The 21,816-nt window shown below is 42.5% G+C and overlaps 1 protein-coding gene across 4 annotated transcripts in view; it reads right to left on the bottom strand.

Annotated features, from left to right (window-relative positions):
* PIK3R1 (phosphoinositide-3-kinase regulatory subunit 1) overlaps positions 1 to 21,816 on the bottom strand; it is an 86,917-nt gene that overhangs the window by 16,982 nt on the left and 48,119 nt on the right. For all 4 annotated transcript variants that reach the window (XM_067730873.1, XM_067730877.1, XM_067730874.1 and 1 more), the window contains exons 3-7: positions 11,515 to 11,607; positions 11,004 to 11,078; positions 4,819 to 4,950; positions 3,835 to 4,036; positions 3,548 to 3,627 (exon numbers count right to left, since the gene is read on the bottom strand). In XM_067730873.1, the coding sequence (XP_067586974.1) occupies positions 3,548 to 3,627; positions 3,835 to 4,036; positions 4,819 to 4,950; positions 11,004 to 11,078; positions 11,515 to 11,607 (582 nt within the window). The remainder of the gene's footprint in view (positions 1 to 3,547; positions 3,628 to 3,834; positions 4,037 to 4,818; positions 4,951 to 11,003; positions 11,079 to 11,514; positions 11,608 to 21,816) is intronic.

Below are 21,816 nucleotides of genomic sequence, written 5' to 3'. Positions count from 1 at the left end.
GCCAGGCTCCGCTGGTCGGGAACATGGGAATGTGGGACCAGTGGGGAGAACAGCCTGGTAGGATTCAGACGGCACTAACCAGGAAGGCGGCTTGAGGACATGGAGCCCTGAACGAGGCCAGCTCCGGCAGGGCCTTAAACGCCAGAGCTGACACAACGACACCAAGGACATACTACAGGGTCGTAAGCTTCAGTACTCCTCACCTCATTTAACGCTCATAACCATCCCAGGAGAGAGGCGTTATTCCCATTTCACAGACTGGAACACCGTCTGGAAAGGCTGAATGGCCCGGTGATGAACTCGGTAAGTAAGCAACAAGAGCTGGGATTCAAACCCAGACGTGACTTGCACTGTTCTTTCCACTGCATGACACACGACGGAGCGACCTTGAGCCTGATCCCCAAAGCTACCAACAGTCGCACTGGGGCTCTTCACTGTATGTGACCCATAGGTACAAATATCACCTATTCTTGGTCTATCGCTTGCTGGAAACTTCGGAGGACTTTTTGACTGGACCCTACGGGCAGTCCCGCTGCCCACGAAGGTTCCAAAAGCCCAGGTAGCAGACAGAGCAGCAGCCTGGTGTCTGGGCCGGGTGCCCCACCCCTGGCAGACCCATTCCGGCTCACACTGGTTGGGGTGGCACCAGGTGAAACCGTCAAGCTCTGTGGTCTTCAGTTTCTTCACGTGCAAACGGAGAGCTGGACAATGCATTCAGCTCTCAAGTGATGCTTTTTATGACGCTGTCACCTAAAATATTTACTGCTTTTTCAAATCCAGTAAAAATATCAAGCTGTTATTTTTGTCCTTTCCAATCTATTTTGAAGAAATCTTTGAAACTCCTTGAACTGAGATGCTGTTTCTCCTTCCCCTTTTCAAATTGTACCTATTCTTCGAAGCCCACTTCAAGTTCTTTTTTTTCCTATGAGCTTTTCCTGTCTACTAAAAAAGTCACCAACCACATCTCTCAAATTCTTTTTATACTTACAGTACACACCCTCCTGCCCAGAATTTAATGAGACGCTGTGTGCTAACTGACACGCTGCCTCACACATCATTAGCCCTGCCTATCATCTCAAGTTCTAACTGATAACAACTAGAAAAGGTGTCTATTTGCCCCATAATAGTCTTGCTTGTCCTCCACCCCCCAAATATCATTCAAGCACTCATTTCTATTCATGACAAAGTTACTGCAAATGGATGACTTACGAGTGTTCCCTGGAGATGCGCCGGTGCTTCCCAGCCCACTGGGATGAGCACATGCAGGGGTAATGATGAAAGACTCCATGAAAACATCCCATTCCTACCAGGCCAAAGAAGTCATTTCTCTAACCCAGGGTGCCCTGCCAATCATCTGCACTGGAGCCACTCCTGAATACAAAGGTGTTAATGAGGACGTTGTCCTGGGGTGGGTAGTCTGTTTTCACCAGTGAGAGACGCTGAAGCAACCTTTTAATTCCCTAAGTCCCATACGATTTGCAGAATAGTTGACAGAGATCACACAAAGGGGGAAATGCCTCCAACTAGGACTTAAAAATTACTTGGATGCAATTTTTTGGAAGAGGCTGCATGTGTTCTGGGATAGTCTAGCAACGTTCAAGGCTTTATGGATCGTTCTTGAACAGAGCTGATGGAACTAATCCATCTGCCTTTGAAACTGATACACCAATTTCTTAGTAGAAGGATGTAGGTAGGGTCTATGACATAGCAAGCAGTCTTAAGTGTGCATTATCAAAACAGATGCAGATGAAGCTTTTCTTGGGTGGAATTAGGCTGAAACTGAGAAAGACGTTTAACCAGTTTACACCAGAAGCAGAAGCATTAAACTCCACCACTGATTCTACTACACCCCGTGTAGCAGAAATTCTCGAAAACTCCATGCGATAAATTTGCTTGTGGGTATGTGTCAAGCCCTGTCTGGCTTTTAGCTTCCATGTCTCCCCCCTCTCCAGAGAGCTGGCCACTGAGAAGACTGGGCACCTCCCCCGCCTTCCCTGCAAGCAGGGCCCAGCTCTCCCTCTCTCTGAGGTGGACCTCCACACGGGTCAGGAGGAAGTGAAAGATCGTAGCTCGATCCTTTGGCCGGGGGTCCTGTTCTGTTCTTGTTGGTCCTCTTTCTTCCCACCCATGTGATCAGTCTAGGAGTGGGTAGTCAATAAACGGCTCCAGTGCCACGTTCACACCTGCCCCTGTCCCCTCCCCACAGGGTACTTCTAATCTATCACTGCATCGTTTCCTACTGAGCCCAAAGGCAGCCTTTGAACACCAACACAGAGCTCCCAAATCCATTATCGAGTGACCCAAGCAGTCACACGATATGACACCTTTTGGTCACCCTCTGGAACTCCAGTCCTGGGCCGTACCTGTTGACAGATTTCTCTGATGCGGTTTACAATCCAGGGTATCCCTGTTACATATCCTGCCTGCTGGGATTTGGAACACTTGGAATGGACCAGGCTTGCCTTACGTAGTATTTATGCTGCCACTCTTACCTGTGGATCCCGTATTTTGGATCTGTCAACAGAAGCCCTTCCCAATACCTGTATCATGAGTGGTTACCCATCCATCCTTTATCCCATCCCTACAGGTGGGTTTTAAGTCTAGGCCCTCACCTCTCTGTCTGCCCCTTCCAGATGCAAACAAATGAGCCTAGCTATGGAACACCTTAATAAAAAGCACAACACAGTCCGCCATTGCGTGACTGATACCTGGGTCCCCACGTTTGCTCATACAGAGATAAGTTTGGTAATTTGCATGAGTTACTCATAATAAATAATAAATTCATGATGTTTTAATTAAATTCCAGACATAAATTCAGACTACAAGCAACACCTTCTACTGGTCCTGAAACTCCACTTCACTTCTAGGGCCCTCATCACTTTCTAAATGACCAGCTCACTTTTAACCAGTATACAGCAAAGTAGGGTTGTTTAGACTTTCCACAGTAAAGGAAAAATACATCAGTGTAAATGAAATCCACTGCTAACTCGGTCTACATTTCCCGCTTTGTTAAACGGCTAATTGAATGCCAGCCTGCTTTCACAGAAGTGTCTGGCTTGCTCGAACTTGTTGCAGTAGACCCCTAGTTTCATACTACTTGCATTATTATAAATGTTTATTTTGACAAGACATTTCTCAGCCTACCTGCTTCCAAAAAACACATTCCAAAATACTTTAAATTATATAGTAATTATAAATCCCCTACTTTGTAAGTTCGAGAAAGAAAAACAAAAATGTCAGCAACGAAAATCAACGCCATAATTTATGCAACAACCAGTAGCATCAAGTTAAGGGGGTTGGGGAGCTCTCCCAGCAACCCTCACCTGAAACCAAGACCACGTAAAAGCCACAAATATCAAAAGCTGGATAATACTGACCCACAGCGCTGCTGCCCAGCTATTTTCCCCTTAAGTCATGAGGTAACATGTTATTATGGATCTCAATTCCACGAGAAACTTACGGCACTTCAGAGGAGACTAAAAACCACCATTTTTCAGGCTCTAAAAAACGAACAGTGAGGGTATTTTAAATGTTCCGAAGGCATTACCTGGTGCAGGCTGGCGTTCATTCCATTCGGTGGAGATTAAAATTTCTATAACTTTTATGAGGTGTTCAGGATTCTCAGAACTATAAAAAAAAAATAAAAGAGATCCATTAGATACCTTTTTCCCCAAACAACAAACTTATTTTCATTTCTGCACATTCAAATGAATGTGTCTGATGGAACTATGTACAAGCATTTGTGAACTGGTATCTTCAGAAGGAGCTTAATGACCCATAAACTTAGGACCACCCTCATCACCCCAAAATCCAGGTTGCTCTTCTATCACTTACCTGGCTGCTGGGAATCTGAAAAGCAGGGGGCTGAAGAGTTCAGAGAGTACTCTTGCATTCAAAAGATTTTTGCTGGACGTTTGAGAGAGCTTGAAGAAATGTTTTAGCAAATACTGCAGCGTGAGCCAGTACTGATGAGGTATGCTGGGCGACCTAATGAGCTTCTTCAACAGCTGGATGTATTCTTCAGAGCTTTGCACTTCTACAGGTGAAAAGAAGAAAGAAAGAAAGAAAGCAAAAGGAATAAGAGACTGTTTCTAGCTGTTAGTGAATAAACACTTAGAAAATTTCTGTTCTAGCTACCGAGGGATCATTTAAAACCAAGGCATCAGAAACAGCAGACAATACATTTGCTCTTCTCATTAGAAAAGGCATTACGAGAAAGTCAAAATCTCAAGTCAAATGGAAATGCAAGAAACTCTTGGTGTACAAAACCACAAGAAGTTCTCGGTGTGCTGCCGTCCATGGAGCGGCTTCGAGTGTGATTGGCTAATTCGGAGGAGCATCAGATAAGTCTCACAGGTTTTAACTTTGAAGGTTACGAACCACAGTTTCCTGTCCCCAAAGCACTTTAACTGAGCATTAGCTCCTAAAACGGAGAGTCCTCTTCCCTCAACTCATTTTCTAATGGCCACTGGAGGAAGCTGATGGGAACATCCCCAGTCCCTGGGTCCTAGTCCGGTTCCCTGAATCCAGGGATGGCACTTGGCACGCTGAGGCATTCGCTGACGTAGTGAACCTTAAAATACTGATAAAAGGTTAACAATTAGCCATTTCAACATGTGGACGGCCTTCCTAAGCAAACTAGAATCTGGCTCTTCTATCGGATGCCCTGGTAAGGGAGGGAATTTGTGCTGATGGGGGTGGGGGCAGACCCCTCCTAACATTTTCTAAGAAATCTCTCTTTATCTGCAGCCCTGGAGTTGACAAGTACATCCACATCTCAATACACGTTCAGGGAGGTTCTCAGAAGACACAACACACCTGGGGCTAAAGAAACCATTTCATTGTAAATGGCTACTGGAATGACAGGATTTGGTAAGTCCAGGAGATAGCGTTTGAAAGCGTCTGCTAAAACGTGCACATCGATCATTTCCAAGTCCACGGAGGCAGCATCTATGGTAGAAATATGCAAAAGAATTTTTTTCAGACATTTTATGCATTGGTTGGGCCGATTTTCTGAATGTGCGACTTCAGTGTGACACATGAAAGGAAGCAGTATGAGGACATATGTAAGATGCTTGCGTATTTATGAGCAGTGTTTCTTGCAGGGGTTGCTGCTGGCATTTCGAATAGAACGTTTTTCCCTTGTGTAGGTCTGTCCCCCACCCTGTAAGCATTTAGCATGAAGGCCCCTGCCCACAATGCCAGGAACACATTCCCAGACTTCGGGGGCAACAAAAAACAGGGCTCCTGCTGTGGGCTGAAATGTTTCCCCTACAATTCATATGCTGAAGCCCCAACTCCCAGCACCTCGGAATATGAATATATTTGGAGACAGGGCCTTTAAAGCGGTGTTTAAATTAAAATGGGCCCATTAGAGTGGACCCTAATCAATTTGACTGGTATTATAAGAGGAGGAAATTTGGACAAAGAGACACCGAGGGTGCACGTACAGAGGACAGGCCATATGAGGACACAGCAAGGAAGCGGCCATCTGTAAGCCAAGGAGAGAGGCCTCAGAAGAAACAAAACCTGCCTTGATCTGGGACTTCTAGCCTCCAGAACTGTGAGAAAATAGATTTCTGGGTTTTTTTTGTTTTTTGCGGTATGCGGGCCTCTCACTGTTGTGGCCTCTCCCGTTGCGGAGCACAGGCTCCGGACGCACAGGCTCAGCGGCCATGGCTCACGGGCCCAGCCACTCCGCAGCATGTGGGATCTTCTTGGACCAGGGCACGAACCCATGTCCCCTGCATCGGCAGGTGGACTCTCAACCACTGCACCACCCGGGAAGCCCAGATTTCTGTTTTTTAAGCCACCCAGTCTGTGGAATGTTGTTATGGCAGCCGCAGCAAACAAATGCAGCCCCCCACAATGTTTGCAAGTACGTTCTGGACGGTGGTTCTGCCCTGATTGAGAAGGGTTCTGTTCTAGGGATGGTGAATCACACAGTAAATACTTCCTAAAATTGCAACAAGAAAACATGACGTGCAAATCCATAGATTTCCTAAAATTTGAATTGCTCAATACTGCATATCAGAACTAATATAAATTTAATCCAATAAAGTACAGACTGATTGATTAAACAGTAAGCTATTACAGAATTTTAGCAGTCAGTCTCAAGAACGGCCATAAAAATGATGTGAACATCTTTAGCATGTTTCTCCCTAGTTCTGACAGGGTATTTCTGATTAAGGTATTACTAATATAACTGGTGGGCACTGAACTATCTCAGAAGAAAGATAAGACATGAAGTCTGTCCAGTAAATCTTTCATCTGGAAAACAGGTCAGGCAATTCAACACTGGGGTAGTATGAATCTCAGCCGCTCTCTGAGTACTTGGGGTAGAATGAGGCACACTGCCTGGTGGAAGGAAGGGATGCTGCGGGCAGGAAGGACCACAGAAGGATGCACACTACTGACAGGAAAGATGACTTGAGGGAAATTATCTGAGGACTTGTGCATGTACTCAGTGGAGAACAGGGGCCCTGACGAGCAGAATGCTACATTTCTAAACAGCTTTATTAATCGTGGCATTCAAAATAAGTCGGAAAGGAGCGCTGCTGGAAGTGCTGATACCACTCGGGGTAATCAGGATTTCAGGACCGTTAGAAACATGTAAGACATTATCAAGAAGTAACCTAGGGCTTCCCTGGTGGCGCAGTGGTTGAGAGTCCGCCTGCCGATGCAGGGGACACAGGTTCGAGCCCTGGTCTGGGAAGATCCCACATGCCGCAGAGCAACTAGGCCCGGGAGCCACAACTACTGAGCCTGCACATCTGGAGCCTGTGCTCCGCAACAAGAGAGGCTGCGATAGTGAGAGGCCCACGCACCGTGATGAAGAGTGGCCCCCGCTTGCCGCAACCGGAGAAAGCCCGCGCGCAGCAACGAAGACCCAACACAGCATAAATAAATAAATAAATAAATAAATAATTAAAAATGAATATCCAGTTAAAAAAAAAAAAAAAAAAAAAAAGAAGTAACCTAACTAGGAGATTGACGGGACTGGGTTGTAGCCTAGGAGAGGATGAGAGAGAATCAAAGTTTACTCGCAGGTATTCAGCATGAGAAGGAGAAGTGGCATCCTGGATGCCATGAACCAGGTGTGATATTATAAAGCACTTAGGCTGAGTTAACAAAGCTTCTTGGACGCATCATCATCAGCCAAACCTGTCCCACTAACTAGGCAGAACTTACGAAAGACAATCGTACAATACCATAGAGCTCAGGAAAGTCCTGAGCTGGTAGCAAATGTGGATAGGTTAGTTTGAGGAAAAGAATGAAAAGGTGGAGAAGCAAGGGCTTAAATCACTTAAGTGTCCCACAAAGAACAAACCAGAGGCATATGACATCTCTAGTAAGTGTGGGGAAGGGCAAGACTGGGTCTCTGCATAAAGGGTCCATGTGGAAAGTAATGCAACTACTAGTGTGACTGTCACACAAAACTGTGCGTGCATCTCTGTTGGAGCATTCCATAGCCACCCACTCTACAGCAAGCGGCTGCCCCTCCCCCCAAATCTGCCCCCTGTATACTTCATTTAATATCACTTTGCCCAGCCAATTCTTATTACATAATCTGCTCATCCTAAAACACCATTTGGCGATGAGGTATAAACATTAAGATGCGAAAGGTTCCACACGTCCCCCCGGCAGGAGTCATCTCTCTATGACACCTGACACTTCCCACTATGGTAATTGCGAGTCTCTCTCCTAGACTGACAGTCCCTCCAAGGCACGGACTGTGGCTCTCACCTGCTCTTCTCACATCCCTCAGTGCTCAGCAGAGAATGTGCTTGTTGAATGTTTGTGAGCTGAGCTACACAAAGTCCTGAGAGTGATGTTCGTTCACTGAAGCCCTTCTCCAACACATGAGGTGTATTCCAAAGAGCCTTTATAACCTCTCAATGAAATAACCTTATTTCAAGTCTTTGGATCAGCTCACCTTATGTCAAATTCCACTAGAGCCGATGTAGTATGTTCTATTTATTTATAGACAACTTCTAAAGCTCCTTGGGGTTTCTGATTTCTATTCTAGCAGTCTCCTTTTCTGCATTAAAGCTATGCTAATGTGCTCTTCCAAGAGCTAGACACATCTGTCATGTGATGACAGTGGAAGTCAGTTCAGAGAGAGCCACCCAATCTTTAGGTCTCTTCTACCCTGCTTTTCTGAGTCTACTCCTGACGGGCAACGAGCAGACTCTCCAACACTTCACCCCTTCTCCCACTGGAATGGAGTCCCCTCCCCGACTGATCTCTATCTAAGTAAAGGGTTCTCAACTGGGGTCCTCAATTTTGCTGCCCCACCTCCACCCTTAGGAGACATCTCTCAACACCTGGAGACATCTCCAATTGTCACAACCAGGGGAAAATCCCACTGGCATCTAGTGGGTGGAGGCCAGGAGTGCTGCTGAAACCCTACGCACACAACAGCCCCCTCACAACAAAGAATTATCCATCCTAAAATGCCCACAGTGCTGAGGCTGCAGAAGGCTGATGTTTAAAATTGAGGTATCTTGGGACTTCCCTGGAGGTCCAGTGGTTAAGACTCTGTGCTTCCGGTGCAGAAGGGTGTGGGATCGATCCCTGGTCGGGAAACTAAGATCCCACATGCCGTGTGGCACAGCCAAAAAAAAAAAAATCTCTACCGTTTCTTTAAAAAATAATAATAATAAATTAAAATTGAGGTATCTTGACATATAGCATTATATCAGTTTCAGGTGTACCACATAATGATTTGATATTTGTATATACCATCGTTAAACCACCACCACAGTAAGTCTAGTTAACATCCATCACCACACGGAGTCACACACATAGGTTTTTCTTGTAATGAGAACTTTTAAAGGAAAAGCCTAATTCAGGTTAAGAGAAACCAAAAGAGAGAGAGAAGGAGAGAAAGAAAATAATTCACACCATTAAAATGAAAAAAAACCAAGAAAGAAATATTTTTATTTTAGGGCAATATAGTGGGGGAAAAACGAGAATAAGGGCTTTTAGAGTCAGAACCATCTGGATGCAAGTCATGGCTTTACCATCAGCAGTTACTAATCACAAGACTGATGTGTGGATGAAATAAAATAACTCAGTAGGTGCTAATAAATGTAGGCTGTTGTCCTCCACCCACGTCTGTCCTTTTCAGACATTGGTAATTCATGGGGTTGGTTAAAAGCCATACTTTTTGCTTTTAGTGTAAGTGACTTATCTTTGAGCTTCCTCCAGGATATTACGATTTTTTTATAGACTGAAAACTCCTCAAGCTGGAAACAGTCCTGGAGGATCCTCACTCCTAAATTGAGATAATGTTTACTCTTTTCGTTTTGCCACAAAATTCACTTTTACAGCACAGAATCCAAGGGAAACCAGTTTTCTATGTGTGTTTTGATCTCAAATGCGCAAAGAAAGCTGTCTGTCAAAATACCTTGTTGAAGTGAATTTGGGTTATTTATTCCATCTTACAGGTGGTGTGAAGATTTTTTTTTAAAGCCAAACTGCATCATTTTGTTTTTGGTCACATTAAAAAACGTAACCGCTCTTTCGCAAATAACTTCCATTTCATCAGTCTCTGAAGTCTAAACACTTCCTGTGACTTTTAACATGTTCGATTTGACCAATTTTCTGACCAAAACATGTATGTCTATTTCAATTGGCTAGGACAAAACTTGGTGTTTCCTTAACACCCTGGTAAAGCTGTTAGAGATAAAGAAAAACAAGTCTTTTCACCTTGATTTTTCCGCCAGTCAACTTCTAATGACCTACTCTGGATGTATGTAGGAGGATGTACCCTGTGTGTGTGTAAGACTGACTTCCATGTACAAAGGAAAAATGAAAGTTAAAAAAAAATTTTTTTTAAGCTTCAAACATTTGGGCGGTGCATTTCAAGTAAAACTATCGACAGATAAAGATCTAATCTCCTTCTTTTTTCCCAGAAACATCTTTTCTAGAAATTTTCATAAGCTGCCTCGTTTTGAAGCTGCCTCACACTTCAAACTTTTTCGTTTATTAAATGTCATGTGGGCATTCTTTGCATAACTGCACGCCTGAAGGTGCTTCTTCCAAAACTGGGTTTCACTCCCTTTGTTTCAAACACCCAAATTCAGTTAAAATAGTGTGAGGCAAAAAATTATCAATAAAAAGAAAAGTACTGGGAGGGAATGAAGGGTCTGAGAGATGCTAGAAGTTGATGTAGCAGATGACTTGCTAGAATGATGGCCAGTAAATTTACATTTGTACAGTTTTATTCTGTATGGCAAAGGAGGGCAGGGACAAATAATAAAGCCACCACTTGGTTAAATTAATTGACGTCATTTAACCAATGGTGTGCTTCAGCCGACTTGTACTGGTTCACAATTCTTCCCAAGAGTTCAGTGATGACACATTGGTAGCTTGAAATTAACCACGGTGAGAAGATTTACACCACAGAAGTAGGTAAATGCTTTCCCCCCCCCCCCCAGAGAGTTGGTTTACCAGCACATTACAGTAGATAACAATATCATGATGTTACTTGATGTAAATATGGCATGAAAAGGCAAGCAAGCAAGGAAGGAAGACAGAAAGAAAGGGAAAAGAAAAGGAAAAAGAGAGAGAAAAGGAAAAGGGGAAAGGTCAGAAGAGACCTTTGTTAAATGACATAGACTTATAAATAATTTTTTAACTGGTCCAGATGAATTAGATGTAGCCAATGGCAGGGTCAGAGAAAGATGGCAGACAAGCAGAGGCAGAGAAATCCCAAGATGCTTCTCTCCTCTGCAGTTTCTACAGCACCCAGGGGCTCATGGCTGTGATGACAGCCAAGTACCTGCAGGCAGGCAGGCGCACACACCCCAACTCAGGAGACAAACATCAGAGGTCTGCCCTCTTACCATAACAGGGCAGAGGGAAGTGTGCATGTTTCTGAGCTCCCTTCAAACTGCGAATGTTGCACAGTTAAGCTCACATGTTTTGTGCTTTACCTGAAACAGAAAGGTAAGAATCGCCTTTCCCATGTGCATTTCTAGCTCTGTGACACTCACCACAATCAAGAAGCTGTCGTAATTCTGCTGGGTTGCTGGAGCTCTGTGTTCTGTATAGAGTTGAACATTCCAGACCTAGGACACAAAACAGACTGAGTATGCAAAACACAGCTCTCTGGAGAATGTGTGAGCCTGCGGCCAGAGAGACATTCCAGTTTCCATCCAGTGTCTATTCTAGATGTGTACCAAATATTCCTGGAAGTCAACTCCTACTGTTCATCTTATGGCATGTCAATAATTTTGGCAACATCACCTGGCCCCTGAGGAGCAAGTTAATTCTCTTTATTAAAATAGGGAGAAGTTAACAGTTTCCATGCAATAACTACATGTTAGTGTAGAGTCAGAAGTCAGACCAAGATTATCTCCCCAGGTCGCTGCAACAAATAGCTCGTGGGTCCAGCACAGGTGGCAAGGAGTGTATTTAATGAACGTCCATGAGACAAATACAAGTGATAACACCCACGAAATCAGGCCATAACCCGTTAACCGACTCCTCTACCAGCTGGATTACCTTTCTTTTCAATGGCTTCCACTAGCTTGATGAGAAGCGGTGGAGCAACGTCAGGAGGGGCGAACTGCTCTGCAAGGTCTGGAAGAGTCGAAGCTGCAAATAAACACAATTGTGCGGTTACGTTTAATCGGGGGTAATCCAACGCAGCAAACATCAGTGAAGATGACTAGAACACAAGGTCATGTAGTCCTACTGGGATGGCAGCAGCCTCAGGCCGGAACGAGAGGGAGCCCGTGCTGGGCCCTGTGTTGAGGAGGCTCCTTGCGGGCCGCCCCCCAGCTGTGCCTCTTCCCACAGTGTGATGAGTTTGGGGGGCCAAGGGGACACGCCCACTGCTTCTCTCCTAGGACACACTCAGAACACTTCCCAGAAGCTTGGAATCCCTTGCCCCAGTGGCCTCGCGGGCCTCTTCCCCAGGTCCATCCTCCCCAGGGCAGACCTCCCGGCAGGGGTGCCCCTTTGGACCTGGGGAGTGGGCGAGGGCTGTGGGGAGTGGGGATCAGGATGGAACGGAGTCTGGACGTGCAAAGGTCCTGGCAGCGCAGGGCCAAGCCAGCGGTGGGCTGGGAACCAGCTCTCCCCATATCACCACACTCTCAGGCAGAACTGAGAACCCAAGAACTCTAAATACAAATCTAGCTTGCTGGTCATTGTGAAGAAGTAACTTCCCAGGGAGGAGAATGGAACGTATCTTACTGAACAGTCTGTTAACAATCAATATATGGTTTATAACTCTAAAATATTTAGATACAGGCTTGGCCTTCCTTCTGTATTTTTGCCCCACGCCCCACAAATGGCGGGGTGGGCTTAATATCAGATCCGAAGCCAGTACAAATGCTCCCTGGCCACGTGAGACTCAAATTAAATCCCCATGGACCTGCTCTTGAAAAGCCTTTATTTGCTTACATATGTTTTGGTCAGTTAACATCTTCAGAAATGTGATGCTTTCGTGAACTTGTTTCCATGCTTTTATTCACATGTTTTACCAAATGATACAAAGGAAAACAAAAGTCTAATTGGATGACACAAATAATGCCCTTCAACATAACACTGATAACTGTATTTTCACCCCAAAAATATACGAAAGTAAAGTACAAATATTTTTCTCATAATATACCAGAAGAGGGAGCTAAATATACTCATCTCAAATTTCTCAAAGTGCAAAATATAGGTAAAATGACAGCCTTCATGAAAATACCTACATGTGCAGTCTGTTTATCAGCCATTTATTGATCTGCAGACACTTAAGGTTCAATGCTGTGTATATACTCTCACCTAGGAATAGTTAATATAATCTAATAAGAAAGACTAAATACTGACAATTTTGTTTCAATGAGATTTTAGTGGTGTGATTTTTATTATAAGCCATATATCATGTTAAATAAGCACATTTCTAACGAAGCCCATCTTTCTAACAGTGAGTCAGAACAGAAGAACAACAGATTCACAAGACAATAGTCAAGTAAGATTATGTTAAATCTGGACCTTAGAGAATTAAGTATGATTTACGTCATTTCGGAAACCCAGACCCTGTAGCAGAAGACCCTTTTAGGTGGCACTATTTCCTGAGATAGACAGTAACGCGATCTTGCCACCTAACGCTATTAGCCATTCCAAGTACCCAGGATAAAAGGAGAAGAGCTACGTTATGGAAGAAAATCCTATAGCAGCACTCTCCAGAAGCACTTTCTGTGATGATGGAAATGTTCTATTAGCTGTGCTACCCAGCAAGTGCTCCTGAGCCCTTGAGATGTAGCTATTGCAACGGAGGAAGTGAATTTTTAATTGTCGTCATTTAAAATGAGATAGCTGTATGTAGCTAGTGGCCACACTATTGAAGAGCGCAGTCCTATAGCCTGAGCAAGGGCAAGTTTTGTCAGCAACAGATGAAAGATTCCTGAGTTGACTTCGTGCTGCAAAGACCCCACTAAAAGCTGTCCCAGAGGACATGGCATCTGGACACGGGGCTTATCAACATCTGAACGCAGGGCACACAAAATTTATCACTGAGTTTCCTGGGCCACTTTGTCCTACTGCAACAGCACTTGAACACATTTCGCACTTCATGAAAGCAGGACAGATACGCCACTGACTTGCCAGACAGTCACGATGCAGAGAGCTGAATGGACACTTCATCTCACTGGTGCTTTCCCCACTGGCCTGTGCCTAGGGGTCATCTGGAGAACTTGCCAGGAAGACAGAATGCTGGGTATGACTACAAACCCCCAGAATCAGAATATCCAGGAATGGAGCTAGTCATCTGTTTTGGGTTAGTAGTAAGTTTTAGGACATGCTGTACATGATAAGCAAATCCATGCGGGTGACCCCCACCCCCTGCCTGAAAAAATCCAGCAATGACGTCGCCCAAATCTGTTAAAATATGAGTATACCCGAAAAGCACTTAAAAATACAAATATCTTGGGGTGGGGGGAGGGATAAATTAGGAGGTTGGGATTAACATATACACACTACTATATATAAAATAGATAACCAACAAGGACCTACTGCACAGCACAGGGAGCTAGACTCAATATTTTGTAATAACCTATAAGGGAAGAGAATCTGAAGAATATATATGAAACTGAATCGCTGTGCTGTATACCTGAAACACAATATTGTAAATCAACTATACTTTAATAAAAAATATCTTGAAAGTTTCATAGTTTTTTTTAGTTAAAAGCACTGTAAAATAAAAAAAGGAATACTATAAAATGAAAGAGCACAGCATCTCATTCCTCTGATACGTTATAAACTACTTCCCTTTGCCTTAGATTATCAGCTCACAAAAATAGCCTCCCTCATAGATGCCTTCTACACTGAGCAAAATGAAATATCATCCTATCAGCACATGTAACAGAAGGGAAACATAAAGGTAGAGATATATTGTAAAGAAATATTATTAATTGGGACTCACTGTAGCTTCTCTTCTTAGCCCTCTCAAACTTACAGATCTCAGCACAGCCAAATGCAAAAAGCTAAAGATTAAACAGTAAATGCATGAACCCACATATCCACACGACACTCATCCAACTAACACGCCTCGTTGTTCTTTTCCTTCCCTCATAAATTACACAGGCATTTTTTTGAATGAAAAAATGAAAAAAAAAACCCTTAAAGTTGGCAACTAAAAATGGAATTACTTAATAAAGGTTTATCTCCTTTCAGAATCTTATCAACACAGTCATTTCTGCAGGCAAATATGAAAGTTAAATTAAGTGATAATTAAAGATTTCACCTAATTGTGACTGAAATATGCACCCAAGAGTTGTTATATTACTGGGTTGGCAAATACTACATATAAAATTGTTTCTGCCACTCTTATTTCTTCACTTCAGCTTGAAGAAGGAGGGGGAAAAAAAGCCTTTCCTTAGTCCTTTCAATGTTTCTTTGGCAAAACATGGTAGTTTACTTTCCATGCAGCACATCCTGAGCTGCAAAATATCATTTCTTTCACTCATACAAGTACTACATGAAGTTTCTAAAAAGCATTGTGATGGCTATCAGGTATCTATAACGACATTTTTCTCAAAGTACACCCCAGAATACTTTAAAAAGATAAAAACTAGACATATACATTAGGAAGTACAGGTACTCCTTTGTAACACATCGAGTGAATTTATCACTGAATTTTGTTAATATTGAACAAAGCTTATTACCCCAATGTATAAAGCATCATAACTGATCAAAGTTTTTCAACGGGAGTTTTAAAAGGTAAATTTTACAAAGAGACAAGGTTTTTTAAAATAACAATTCAAGGATTTCCTATTCTCTAGTACAATATCTATGATTCAATCCATTTCCCCTTTAAAATATTTAAACATATGGGATGTGGAAGCTTCACCCAGTAAGCTTTTAAAGTTCACATTTTCTATTTCGGGCAATAGGATCAATTAACAGTGAAAGTCTAAAAAGCATTCTAAAGCAAAATATTAATTATTTCAATAATCCTAAAATCAACGATTCCTTTACTTTTATTAAATACACAAGGTCAATATTTACGCTTCCGTTAGATCCCATTTTAAAAAATTCCAACAGGAAATGACAATTGCTAGGAAGTACCAAATTTGGCAAGTTCTTCTTTGAAAAGTCCATGATAAAGTACCACATCATACAGTTCAATAAACTAAAACATAATGGAACTAAATATATATATATATATATATATATATATATATATATATACACACACACACACACACACACACACACACAGAGAGAGACACACACACACACACACAAAATGTAGAGATCAGACATGGTGGCTATTAAACAAAACACAAATTAGCAGAGCATGATCCTCATCAAGTTTACATGTAAATTCTCATTTGATTTCACCTTTCAGACAGATTTTTATATCTGAATGAGGAATGTTTTTTGGGTTTTGAATCCTGCTGTAGCCAGTGTACACGTCTGGAGAGCCAAGTCCACTCTTAAAACTGGGTGAACTTTAGATTCCTCGACGACAAGCCAACACCAGTTTTTCACTTAGCTGAATCACTTTTCAGCAAAAGAAATCAGTATTACTTAAGGAGAAAGAAGATAAGAAAGAACAGCAAAAGGGTCTAAAAGCAGTGGTGAAGCCAAGACGTGTATTGTTTCAAAAAAAGAGAGGAATCAGCCTTTAACAGGAACACCAATGAAGTAGGTGTCCCAGGTTGTAGAAAGAATTTTTGATGACACATCATAAGTGCTGCATTTTCCACTAGTTCTATTTTCCCCCTTTGCCCTGGTGACAACGAGTCACACAGAAGAGAGCCTTCTCTCCCGACTTACGCCCTTCCCAAATCACTCACATGGACAGGCCTGAACAGTCCCTGGGCACCAGTGGTGTGTGGGAGACGGTGGCATGCCTCACGTTAAATGGTGCCAACGCGCTACAAAGTGCAAGATGAAACCAGCACACAGCTACACCTTTTGGAGGCCTTCTCCATAAAAAAGGATATTTTAGAGTTAGTGCCTGGAAGGGACGAATGGAAAAGTTTAAGCTGAAATTCTGGGACTCCAGAGACTGCCCAAGCCAAGTATTCCATTACTGATGGAAGCAGCTTGGACGTACATGAAAAGCTGCCACTTACCTTTTAAAATGTAATACAAATACACAGAAAAGAAAGTATGTGCAAAGTGTGGATCAATATTAAATCAAGATGCTTGTCTGTTAAATTGTAGCTGAATCAAAACTTCAGTCCTGCCTAACACAGTCTCTCTCATTCTTTCAAATGAAAAATGGACATTCTGGTGGGCAAAAATCTAGCAAATCCCTATACTTTTCTTAAATAAGCCTTATAAACATGTTCATACTTTATGCTTATAACGGTTAATACTCTGAAGGTTTAAACTTCTTAAGTTCTATGGGCAAAGCCATAACCAATGCTGGCTAAGATAATGCACTTAAAAACTGAAACAAAGCCCCCCCAAAAAAACACCCCCCCACCACCAATTATGAGTTCCTTAATTTTGGAACACACCTGTTTAATCAGCAGTAGAGAAATTGTTAAAAACACAGGTTTAAAGCCAAAGAGACCTGGGTTTTAATCTTAGTTTTGCCACTTACTGAGTGTAATCTTGGGTATGCTAATTAACTTGAATCCCAGTTTCATCTGTAAAATGGGAATAATTTTAAGTGTAACCAGGATTAAATGAATACTGTATCAACAAACATGGGTAAGCACAGTGCCTAGAATGTAGCAAGCACAAACTAATGGGTAGCTATTATTAATTGAGACTTATTCATGTACTCTTTTTCATTATTATTTACAGATTTTTAAAATACCCAATTGCAATGGCAAATTTTAACACCAGAAATTATTATAAGACAGAAAGAATTCTCAATACTTTTTTAAGGTGGCAAACAGGAAACACTTAATTAGGGTAGACATCTGCATTTTGCCTTTCTACATATAAAAACACTTAATATCTTTTCAGAACTCATATTTAAATTATCACATGATTTTCAATACATTGCACTTTCTCCTATAAGGACTATCTATTTGAGTTATTATACTCCAGTTTTCTGAATGTAAAGGAAAGATGAAGTTGGAAGGATGTTGAACTTGGTGGAAACAAGGAGTTTTCTTTTGCAGGAGAAGGAAGGAAAAAAAATAGGGGCAACTGAAAATGGGAGTAGAAAGAGTAGATGTGAAAGTAAATCTTCAGCCATAACTACACTATTTTCAGGGATAACTAGTCAGAGGGAATTAATAAGAGTTGTCAACAGATTTAAACAAGAAGTTTGCAGATCTTTTCAGACACCCTAAACTAATTAGTCTTTAATATCTTTAAGTTTATCTTCTCCCGTTTATCTCTTCTGCTTCACAGCTTAAAAACAAATGAAAGGGATCTGAGATCCTCTGCCCATTTAATTTATTTCTAGACAAGAGACTATACAGGAAACAAACAGCAGGCAAAGACTTTATTAAACATAAGCAGACATTACAGCTTCGCTTCTGATGGCCTCGCTAAAGCCTCTGCGTGGAGATTGAAATGCAAGATTACACTTAATCTTTTGACAGGCTAGCCTAATTGTGATGCTTATCACCTAAATTGGAGTCTGACTTAAAGATTACAATTTACAGCATACAGCAAATTAAGATTCTGGGCAGGAGATAAATGGGGAAGAGAAGGGAACACCCACCTCTCCCCACCAGGAAAATAATTTATAGTTGAGTCCCCGGGATTTCGGAGGCTAATGGTTTATAAGGGAAGTTGATCCTTTGGTCTGTTGGCTTAGAAAGATTTTGTATGAAGTGTGACTGAGAGGCCCCAAAAAGGAAGGAAAGAAGGGAAAATCATGTGACACATACCCAATGGGCCCTGAGTTTCTTGGGTGCATGACTATTACTGAACATCAATGAGGACTCACACCTCCACACTCAGTATTTTACGGACATGCTTTCGCTTATTTTTCATAGCAGTTCCTTATCACCCTCAATTTAAAGGTGGGGAGACAGAGAGAAATTAAGTCATTTGGTCACAAAGCTCATGAATAGTGTCCCTGAGTTCAGCCTGGACCTGTTTCTCTCCACCAGAGTCTACAAGTCCCAGTCAAGGAGAGAAACCTGTGATAAGTTTCCCCGAACTTCACACCAAGGCTAATTTAAGGGTAACTGTGGCAAGGGTGTCACATGACACACAGATACTGGATGCCCCACCCTACAAGTGGGCAGCCATAGTACTTTCTGGTGTGTTCAAGTAAAACGACCCTAATAACACGAGCTTTTGAGCTTCTCCCCAAATATACAAGTCAGTACATCACCCGTCACTAGAAAACATCTTGAACTGCAGATAATTAAGGTCATAAAGAGAAAACAATGGGAGCCCCATGAACAACAAGAGGGAGGTTGGGGCCCCAGGTGAGCCATGCTCTCTCCCTAGGGGCAGAGCATGGCACTCACTTCCCTCCCACTTTTATCTGACAGCAGATTTCACCGTCAAAGGCAGAAAATGGTAGAAATGCTTAAAAACAATACAGAAGCCTCTTCCAATGTTAACTTGAGAAACCCCAATCTCACAAGAATTGAAGGATACTCTGATCAGGAGAGGGCGGAGGTAAGAGAGAAACTGGACAGAAGGACACTACTGGGGAAACCAGAGACCAGAAAGAAGCATTTCAGTGGAGGCTGGAACCTCACTAACTAACAGCGAAGAAGCAGGACATTGGCTGACCAAGGAGAGCGGGCAGAGGGGGGCACTGCCAAAGAGGCAAGGCTGTCCAGTGAGGCAGTTTTAAGAAAGCCCGGATGGAAATCAGAAAAAAGAACCACCAGATTCTGTTCTAAAGAAAGAGCAGGGCTTTTTCTCTGACAATTGTGAACATACCAGAAAGAACTGTACAGTGAATGTCCATATATCCTCATCCTAGACTCTATAATTAACATTTACTATATTTAAATATTTACTATATTTATTACATATCTTTCCATCAGCCCATCTTACTTTTTTGGATGCATCTCAAAGTAAGGTGTAGAAATCGGGTGCCGTGGACTGAACTGCATCCCTCCAAATTCACATGTTGAAGCCTTAACTCCCAATGTGAGTGTATTTGGAGATGCGACCTTTGGGAGGTAATTAAGTAGACATCATGAGGGTGGGGGCCATCATGATGGGATTAGTGCCCTTATAAGAAGAGACACCAGAGAGCTTCCTCTTTTTCTCTCTGCCACATGAGAACACAAAATGAGGCACTGTCTGCAAGCCAGGTAAGGGCCCCCACCAGAACTCAACCATGCTGGCACCTGGATCTCAGACCTGCCACATGAACGGAACTGAGAAAACCAATTTTTGTTGTTTAAGCCACCCAGGATATGGTATTTTGTCATGGCAATCCGAGCTACCTAACACATCAACATGTTGTACCCAAAGAGAGGAAAGAAGCTGTAAATCTAGAAAAAAATTAATGCCAAATACAAATTCTACCAGTATTTAGTAAACATCCTCTGTGCCAGACAGAATACTCCCAAGAGCAGATGTTTAGGGCAGTGCTTCCTAAACTTTAATGTGGATTAATAACCTGATTCAGTAGATCAGGGTGAGGTTCAGGATTTTGCATTTGCAGCAAGCTCCCAGGTGATGCCCAGGCTGCTGGTCCTCAGACCACACTTTGAGTAGCAAGGATTAAGAGTGAATCCACCAATCAGAGAGAGGAAATCCAGATCTCTGTGGGAGACAGACTCCCAACGATTAACCTCCACACTGATGATAACTTGCTGCCTAAATGTCCTGGCTTCATGGGCTGATCTTATACCAGATCCCGTGGCCCAACATCTAAACATGTGTCAGGCAAGTGAGGCTGCCTAACTCAGAGGGTCTGGCTATCAACCTTAATTAGATCTGCTATTATACCCAATTAGATACCAAAAGAGAGAGATTAGCATTTTTCTTCTCTTCCAAGGTTCTGGCTGATGGAAGGCTTCAGTTAAAGATCACCAGCAAAACGCAGGCCAAGTAGTGTGACCTTATTACTACTGCTCTGTGCATCTGTGGACCACGGTGTGGGGTGAGATTGCGTGGGTCACAACTTGCCCAAGGTCCCACAGAAGTTCAGGCCAAGGGCTAGAACTCAGTTCTGATGTCCACATCAGAGCTTTTCCTACCTTGCCACGTTCAAGAAAACTCAGCTCTTTAAATTTAGTGGGTAGGCGGATGGTGGCGGGAAGGCAAGGATGTATTAGAAAGGCTGACCTAACACATTATTACTAGTACTACTACTACTGATAGTTCCCATCTACTAGCAGTATTAGTTCCCAATACTACTGATAGTATTGAACAATAAGTGTTGAAAACTGCTCAATGCTTTGTGTGCTTTATCTCATTTCGTGTGCAGAACCTTGTGTGGTATTGTAATTGTCCCCATTTTACAGAGGAGGAAACTGAGGCTAAGTTCAGCAAGTTGGTCAAAGACATGCCAGCAGTCCGTGGTAAAGCTAGGATTTTAAAGAACAGATCAGCTTCCAAGCTGGCCATAAAACCGCTCCGTGAACCTCATTTCCTCCTTAGGCAGACCTGCTGCATGATGCCATTCTGGAGCCATGAGAAGGGGGTGGAAAATCTTTGCAGGATACTGATGGTGAAGCACCTGGCAACAGGAGACACCCACAGCTACAACCCTTAGTGACAAGAGGTGCGTTTGTTCAACCTGAGCTTGGACTGGAGGGCTGGCTTCTCGCCATCACCTCGGCTTTATCAGGATTCAACTCTTGCCAGTCCACTCAGCCAGGCTAAATATTTTCAGGACAGCATTTATTAAATATTTTCTCATAAGGCTAAACTAAGCACATTCTTCCCCAAGGATGTAATGGGTTTTGTTAAGCTAAATATAGCTGGCTAACATCACTTTCAGCAAGGTACAAATGGACTTATTTTCGTTAATCATCAGATGCAGAAAGGGCCCAGCAAAAAATGTACCAAAAAAATATTATATATATATATATATATATATACAGTAACTTACATTTCAAAGACTCCAAAATGAAATATTAATACGATATGCTTAATAAGTATATGAAGGGAGTTAAAATGCTCATGATCAAAGAGGCAGAGAAAAGGAAAAAGATGACGTGTCTATAGGATTGGAAAGAAAAAGAAAATAAAGGCGAGAAAGACAAGGGGCCTGAAAATAACCGAATAGAAAATTCCCTATCAGCTAGCACAGAAAACTAAGAAGGGAAGATAGTATTTAATCCTACTTTTTGATTAAATGTTTTTTAAACACATATACAATAAAGGGTAGCAATTGTGAGACAAAGGTAAACACAACCATTAACAATCGTGTGAGGGATCAGAGTTTTTAAAAAACAGAGCAATACT

This window comes from Pseudorca crassidens, chromosome 3 (assembly GCF_039906515.1).
Source record: "Pseudorca crassidens isolate mPseCra1 chromosome 3, mPseCra1.hap1, whole genome shotgun sequence".
In the NCBI taxonomy this organism is placed as follows: Eukaryota; Metazoa; Chordata; class Mammalia; order Artiodactyla; family Delphinidae; genus Pseudorca; species Pseudorca crassidens.
This window is presented reverse-complemented; position numbering and strand designations above follow the sequence as displayed.